General features: G+C 36.8%; 1 protein-coding gene across 1 annotated transcript; it reads left to right on the top strand.

The window, feature by feature from the left end:
* The first annotated feature begins 485 nt into the window (after positions 1–485).
* LOC137469062 (collagenase 3-like) lies at positions 486–7,367 on the top strand. Its single transcript, XM_068181420.1, has 10 exons — positions 486–722; positions 823–1,064; positions 2,156–2,304; positions 2,390–2,515; positions 3,420–3,581; positions 4,174–4,291; positions 4,904–5,037; positions 5,381–5,540; positions 6,284–6,387; positions 6,953–7,367. The coding sequence occupies exons 1-10, from the start codon at positions 600–602 to the stop codon at positions 7,051–7,053; spliced, it is 1,419 nt and encodes a 472-aa protein (XP_068037521.1). The 5' UTR covers positions 486–599; the 3' UTR covers positions 7,054–7,367.
* Positions 7,368–8,644: the final 1,277 nt, after the last annotated feature.

Consider the following 8,644-nt stretch of genomic DNA (forward strand, 5'->3'; position numbering starts at 1 on the left):
AGACAATAAAGTATGCTGTAATATAGATAGAAATTCTCTTTAAGGATCTCTGAAGTAAAATTTTTATTAATGCTATGGTGTTATAGTTCTTTACAGAAACAAAATCATATTGTACATTCTATTATGTTATTTCACTAAAAATTGCCGTTGAACTAGTGTAATTACTGAAAAGATGCAGAGTTTACTTTAAAATAATGACCCTTATGTATTTTTATTGTTTATCAAATAGTAAAAACCCCAATTTTTCTAGCAAAGAAAAGTAAGTTATTGCAGCATTGTTGCCAGTTATTGCCAGTGGAAGTTACTGCAAAATAATCAACAAGTGTGGCTTGCTCATGCCCATTTCTTCCCGCAGCCTATGTCAATATTCAGAGACCTCATGTTTATACAAAGATACAGTTTCAGAGCCCTCAGCTGGAGAACGGATGCCTAAACCACAGTGTTGGGGAGGAGAAACAAACCAGCCATCTAAGCATGTTTACTTCTAGCAACAAGGAAGTTCTAACTTGTCTCTAAGTGGTGACTCACTGGGTTGGGACTATAAAAGTAAAGGTAGCTGCTCTCTAAAACATCAGGGCTTCAGACTTCAGAAATCCAACATGATGCAATCAGGACTTGCAGCTGTTTTCTTTTTCTTGTTGGGTTTGTCATTTTGCCTGACAATCCCTATTCCCCTTGAAGACAGCCATGAATTCACAGAAAAGGACCTTCAGTTTGCAGAGGTATAGTATAAAAGAATTCATTTGCATGTTCCAATAACAGTAAGTTGTGCAGTTACAACTGTTTGGAAATTAGGCTTATTACTCCTTTTCCCCTTCTTAGCGCTATCTCAGGACTCACTATGATCTCCGTCCGAATCCTGCTGGCATAATGAGGAAGAGTGGGAACACAGTCGCAGCCAAACTTCGGGAAATGCAAGCTTTTTTTGGCTTGGAGGTGACAGGCAAACTAGACGAAGAAACATATGAGCTGATGCAGAAACCAAGATGTGGTGTCCCAGATGTGGGGGAATATAATTTTTTCCCTAGAAAACTCAAATGGTCAAAAATGAATTTGACATACAGGTAAATGCCTGGTATTTTGAGTATTATTACTGTTATTACCTTCTTTCCAGGTGCATTGTCCAGTGGGTTGCTCAGTACATGAGGCTGATGTAAGAAGGGTGCATTTGAGTTTGACTAAATTAATGTTGCAGTTTAAAACCCTTACAGACCCACTTTTGGAAAGATGCTCCCAGCTTACATTGCAGCCCAAGGAAGTAAATATGATTTTTTTCCATTGCACTTTGTCAATGGAAAAGGAAACCTGTGCTGTAAGCTAGCAACTCCTTGTTTGGCCTCCATATAGACACTCAGGACACATCCATGGTGCCAAATGAAAGAGGGGTAGGGGCTCAGATCATGCATTTCTCTGGGTCACTCCTTAGCTCTGTTTGGACCTGGTTTTGTGTTTGCTTCTGTCTTGTCCTGTACAGAGAGGTGTAGATGCAAACCAGTCTGTGTGACTGAGAGCAGGCTCTTCCATTTTACATCCCAGATGTAGATCTCTGTCTTCGGTCAGAGAAATCCCTGTACTATGACCTCAGAAAAGTTGACCTTAGGAGGTGAAGGTCTGACAATTCAGAGGGTAGGTCCTTCTGCTTTAATTCTGCAAGGTCATATATCTAGAGCTTTCAGTAGCCACAGACTGAGTTTATTTAGCAGATTCCAAATATGATAAAATCTCTTCATTCCATAGCTAATGATAAATGTTACTTTAATATGGACAATTATAGCCTATGAAAAATCACTTTGGATAATGCTTTGCTCTTCCAGGAAGTGAGGATCATGAGATATTTTATATGACATAAAATTTTTGAAGTTACTGGTATGATTTTACGTACTACTGAATATATCTGTCACTTTCTAAATCCTCTGGTGCATAGAAAACCAATTACAGAAGGCTGTTGGATCATTTCAGATATCTCTGAATTATTTTAATGATGATAGAAATGTTTATTTTTTTAATACTGTATGCAGCTGCTAAGCTCCTTGTTATGTGATAAGATCATATGAGAAAAGCAAAAACTTTTAATGAGGTGTACAATCAGATAAAAATGCATTGCATATTTCTTCAATTCACACCATTTAACTGGAGATGTTAATCTGTTTGACAGAATTATGAATTACACTTCAGATCTGAGACGTAATGAAGTAGACAGAGCTTTCAAAAAAGCATTTAAAGTTTGGTCTGATGTGACTCCACTGAACTTCACCAGAATACGAAGTGGCATAGCTGATATCATGATCTCCTTTGGCACTAAAGGTAACACAGAACCAATTGTTTTTATTTCAGAATTAAACTATATTCTTATATACATAAGATGGATGTTTTGAATTTTGCTTTATAGAACATGGTGACTTCTACCCTTTTGATGGACCCTCTGGACTACTGGCACATGCTTTTCCCCCGGGCCCAGACTATGGAGGAGATGCTCATTTTGATGATGATGAAGTTTGGTCAGATGATTCTAAAGGTAACAGAAGTTCCTGAGATTATTTGAAATTATGATAGATGGAAAATTTATCCCTGTTTGATATCTGTAGACAGTTTGTTTTGCTTGTTGACTGTTCACCATTATGTTCACTGTTCACACATAGAACGCTGAGTTTAACCTCCAATCATAAATGGAAGTTTAACATGTGCTTAGCATAAATTTTAAGATATAGCATTCCTAAGTGAAGTGATTACAAAAAAAAAAATTAACAAACAAGATTGTCATTTTGGCATCTCACCAAGGGCAGCTAGTTCTGATCACAGACTGATGTGCATTGCCTTACTGAAGCCTATAGCAGACATACCTCAGCTGCACATTGTCCGCTTGCATTTAATTTGAAAATTCATCACCTTGCCTATTCTGGACAGAGTTTAATAGAACAAAACACTATTTTTTTCAGCACTGGATTAGGTCACCCTCCTGGCATTAACACTAATTTCTGCAATAATGGACTCTCTACTTGAGTTGAATTCTCAACAAAATGTTCTTGATTTGAGTAGGACCAAGACTTCACCCTAGAGCTTTCCTGTGTTGCTAAGAAATTTCAAGAAATGTAAATGTCCTTACATAGTAACACTGTCATGTAAGAGTTAGGCTGAACACCAGCTATGAGACACTAGATCTCTTAGGCCCTTATTAATGCAAAACCTATCATAGTTCAAAAATCACAAGTAATAATATCTAGTGGAAGGTGTCCCTGCTTAAGGTAGGGGGTTTGGAACTAGGTGGTCTTTAAGGTCCCAAACCTTTCTATGACTTTATGAATTATGCAGAATTTTTCCATATATTCAGTTGTCTAATTCATTGCCCATATGTTAAAGCACAGAGTCAAGTATGGTGATGCAAGGAGATACACATTTACTTTTGCTGTGGTTTGTTATAGGTTATAACTTGTTTCTTGTTGCTGCCCATGAATTTGGTCATTCACTGGGACTTGAACACTCTAGAGACCCTGGAGCTTTGATGTTCCCAATCTACACATACACTGGAAAAACTGGTTTCGTGCTTCCTGATGACGATGTGCAAGGGATCCAAGAACTCTATGGTAAGTCTGTATAATATATAGTATTTATCTCCTGTATCATTATAGCCTGCTGCAGATGCACTGCACAGTTACTGTGAGCTGTAGATGTTCAATAACAACAGTCATGATCGATTAAGAAGGATTCACTGGAACAGGAGATGCTTAGATTTAGTAGTTGAGAGGTGAAAAAAAAATAACTAATGCTGCAAAGCACAGCTGGTCGTCACTGACCTGTCTCCTTTAGTGGTAGGTGATGGGGACCAGAATCCTTCTACTTTTTGACCTGCCTGAAAAGAGAAGGTAAAACAGAGTCTAAAGGTAGAAACAGAACTATCCATACTTCATTATGAAAAGCATAAAGTTTTTGAGGACCTTCAAAACTTGGGATAAAGAAAGCAAGTTTATTTAACACCTTTGCAGCACACTTGAACTGCAAACTTCATAAATGCATTTGGCTAGAGGAAAGAGAGAACATATTTTTCTGTAAAAATATTTTACCTGTTATGTTTGTATTCATCATGATCTTGGGAGATCTTGCATTTTCTGTTCAATATCATGATCAACAGACAGCAAATTAACATTGTCAAGCTTACATCATATGATATAATTCCAGGTGCTGGAGAAAAAGATCCCAACCCAAAACATCCCAAAACACCAGAGAAATGTGATGTAGAATTATCACTTGATGCAATAACAGAACTTCGTGGAGAAATGCTGGTCTTCAAGGACAGGTAAGGACACTTTCACATCAAGGATGGTGGGTACTGGATAAAGTTTGAGCAACCAAAAACACCCTTTCAGGTTTTGTTACTAAAGATTTTGGTAAATATGCATTTAAAAGAGCACCAATAAATATAGATATTGCTTAAGAAACAGCATCATATATCTTTTTAGGCAGGTTTCATAAGGCAACTACAGACTTGACTTCCCAGCAATATGAAGATAATATGTCTCAAGACTGACACTTTTGTCCACACTTTTAAATTCATGGGATTTTCTTCAACATGCATAAATCTGCTAACTTTTATTTGGGTGAAGTTGTGCTGCATTTAGGAGCTTCACATGGGACAGCAGTGTTTCTGTTATTCTAAAAGAAAGAAGCTTAAAATGTGTTGTTGTTTGAGATGATCACTGTGTGAGTGACAGAAATGGTCTGCAGCTGATGGCTGTGAGGAAAGGAAAGGTCTAAGAGGGGCTCAGTCTATTCAATATTCTGTGATATGATAACCATTAATTCACCAGTAATTTATTTAAACTATTGTAAAGATACTTATCTTAACAAAGATACTGCTATTGTACAGTATGACAAGAAACATAAAATATATCTTCTTTTTCTGAACTAGGTTTTTCTGGCGACTGCACCCTCAGATGGTAGAGGCAGAACTGGTGTTACTTAAGTCCTTTTGGCCAGAGCTTCCAAATAAAATAGATGCAGCTTATGAAAATCCCATCAAAGATCTTGTGTTCATGTTTAAAGGTGAGTTTTTGATTTTGTTGTTGGCAGAAAAATACACATATTAAATCAAGCTCAACATGTGGCATAGAGATAATCAATAGAAGAGTAAAACATCCTTCCTTCCTTGCTCAAAAAACAAATGGTTTCACCTCATGCACATCTATAAAATTTTCAGTGAGTTAGGAGATGTACAATTTAATTAGGATGCCCAGAATCATAGTACAAATAGTCCAATACCTACTGAGTATGTGACCTAACAATCTGTTTGTCATATGAAAATAGGGGTCGTGGTTTCCTCATTTTATTCTTCTCTCACAGCTATGTCCTTACAAAAGACTCACTCATATTTTGTTCATATTTTCAGGAAAGAAAGTCTGGGCTTTGAATGGTTACGACATAGTTGAAGACTTCCCTAAAAAGATATATGAAATGGGTTTCCCAAAAGAAATGAAAAGAATAGATGCAGCTGTCCATGTTAAAGACACGGGCAAGACTCTCTTTTTCACTGGAAATAAGTACTGGAGGTAAGCTGAAGACAGGTCAGTTTTGGTGTCCCTAGTCATAACCTGTCCTGATGTACGGAAAGATCAGGAGTTTGGTTCAAACCAGGCATTTAGCCAATCCGGTCTTTGGTTTTCATTGGTGCTACAGCTGTGTACAACGTGTTGTAAAGGTGTATGCAAGGCTTTTGCAAAAATATGGGCACAGATTTTAAAAGCTGAATGACTGTAAGGAACTGAGAACAAAGTGCTCTAATATGGGAGAATTTCTAATGTGGTCATGCCTGCTAGACAAATTTCCCATCTTGCCTCCTTGAGTTGCTCTTGTAGCCTGAAATGTTATCAGTGCTGTGAGCAAGAAATCTGTCCCACCCTAGGGTGTCTCTTTTTTACCATCAATGAGTGGGGGTCACAACCAGGTCTCATGCATAATTCAGACATTACCATCCCTTCCCACTATCGTTGGGCAAAGCAGCCTCAGGATATGTTCATAGTACCAATACATCCAGGTACAATTATCTCCATATAACACATTCTTTATAGATCAGTTCTGAAAACTTAGCTCTATTTGCTTTTTGTTTATTCCACTTCTGGTGGAGGTGTGCCCTGTTTATCACCCCGAGTTTTACTACTGCACTAGACAGAAAGCACCCAAAGACTGCTGGCTTGCTTTGGGTGAGGGTAACTTCAAAACATATAAAGGGCACAGGCCAAACTCCCAGGCTGTTTAAATCCCCTGATTTTTTTTTCTTTTGTTTTCAATATAGTTATGATGAAGAGGCAGAGGTTATGGACGCAGGCTACCCCAGGCTGATAGAGGAAGAATTCGCAGGAATTGGTGATAAAGTGGATGCAGTCTATGAAAGAAATGGTACATAATCTGATAATGAAACTTTATTACAATTAATTGCCCTTGAAACTTGAGATTAATGTCTTGTAGCAAATTATGCATTCCTAATTTTAATTTATTCCCATCAATACTTCTGTTCTTGACTGATTCAGTTTTCTGATCTAAATTATGCTCTGGCCAAAAAAAGAGCTCCTTGCTTAGGGAACCTAAAGTGACATGCTTAAAGTAGAAGTATTGTAATGTAATAACTGAAGCCCATTCCTATCCAGCATTTCAGGACTGTTTCTGAGTCAGTGTCTTAAAATTCCAACCCTGTATCTTCCTGATCAAGTGCAATAAGAATTTGACACAAGATTAAAGAATATCAGTAATTTTAAAACTCTGATCCAGCTCTAGCAAATGTAATGAGGATCTTTAAAAAATTTATCTCAGCATTCTAAATATGAAAATATTGCATTTGAATTATTAAAAATATAAACAACATAATAATTATTTTAAAAATAATTTTGATATGACACCACAGTTTCTTAATTCTAATTCTAGAATTAGAATATTTCTAATTCTTTTTAACTTTCTTTTTCCTTAGGTTACCTCTACTTCTTCAATGGACCACTGCAGTTTGAATATAGCATCTGGAGTCAAAGAATTGTCCGTGTCCTGCATACTAACTCCCTGTTTTGGTGCTAATTACAGCTGAGTGCCATGTCTGAGGCTGCAGAGCAGCTTGTAGTGCATGGGAATATTAATAAAGTGGGCATTTAGGTTTACCAAAGGATAGCAAGGTTCTATGAACAAGTACTAGGCTACCTACCACCAAATGTACAGTGTGTATATGGACTTATACAGCTGCATGTCAGTCTGGAATTGATTTAACTTAATAGGAAAGGAGAAAAGCAATTGTTAGCATTTCAAGGTGCATTACACCATTTAAAGTTTGTCTAGTATTGGAGTGATGCTGGATACATCACACACTTTCATGAACACTACTAATTCCCAGTATTCTGAGCACATCTAGCACCTTTCAAGGATCTCTTAGCATATCCCAAGAAATAGACCTGGTAAACCCAGGAGCTTTGTGTTTTTAAACTAATTCTTCTCGCTTTTTTGAAATTCCTTTTAACATACTGGGAATTCAAATGTGTAATGAATGAGTGAGGACTGTATGGCAACTCCCTGGACAAGTAACACCAAGCAGCAATGATGAAGTTTGGGAATTCAAAAGTATTTGAGTATATTGAATGGCAATATCCCCTGGAAGCAGAAGTCTATGTCATCTTTAGAACAAGGAGAAGGTACAGAAGCAGTGAGATGTCATTCCAAAGCAGACAGGAAAGCAGAAAAAGGGAAAAGTACTCCGCAGAAAAAGGGAAAAGTACTCCCCGGAGAAATTGTAAACCTGTATGATACTGGGGAAACCAGAAGGAAGCAGCTACATGAGAATCATGCAGGTTGGAATTGTGCATGATGCTACATCTGGTATACAGTTCAGATATTTTCACCTGGTGTTAACTGAAGTGACATTTATTGAGGTTATGCCTGTGCCAGAAGAGAACCTGAACATCCAAAGCAGAATATTGAAAAGAATATATTTTTTCATGTTGGCCACTCTTTTAATATCTATATTAATTTTTTCAGTATATTGTAATATTTTGTTTTGTTCTGTTCTGTTTTGTTTTAATCAATGCAAATTATGTGGGACTGTGATTATTTTGATTTTAAAAGATAATATTAAATAAACTGGAGGAATAAATTGACATTGTGAAACTACTTATTTTTTTTATGCTCCCTGTCACAGAAGCAGTACAGAGCTATTGGGCAAAAGAAATCAAGATCCCTAACCTATGCATTTTATTCATTAAGATTTTCACCTCTGTTTAAATATAAAATTTAATTTTTGTCCCTTCAAGAAAAATAATTTTATGGAAAAGAGGAAAGACAGAAGATTGAAAAACAGAGAGACTCTTCAAATCTGCAAAATAAGAACTAAGTTGGAATTAAACCTTATCATTACAGAAAGAATGAGAAACTATCAAGAAATATCGGGAAAAACAGTCACATCTTAGTTTGAATGTTAAATATTAGCAATTAATTAAAACTATATTGTCCTGTTCTGTCTTCTCAAAAACAACCCCTAAGTCAATCAATCAGCTAGGCCTGCCAAGCAAAGCTCACCAACAATTAATATCTTTAAACAGACATAAATGACTGGGCTTACCTAGTGGTGGGCTAGGTGTGTTTAATTCTGTAGCTCACACAACATAGATGGTTGGTTGCAATA

This window comes from Anomalospiza imberbis, chromosome 2 (assembly GCF_031753505.1).
Source record: "Anomalospiza imberbis isolate Cuckoo-Finch-1a 21T00152 chromosome 2, ASM3175350v1, whole genome shotgun sequence".
Classification (NCBI taxonomy): Eukaryota; Metazoa; Chordata; class Aves; order Passeriformes; family Viduidae; genus Anomalospiza; species Anomalospiza imberbis.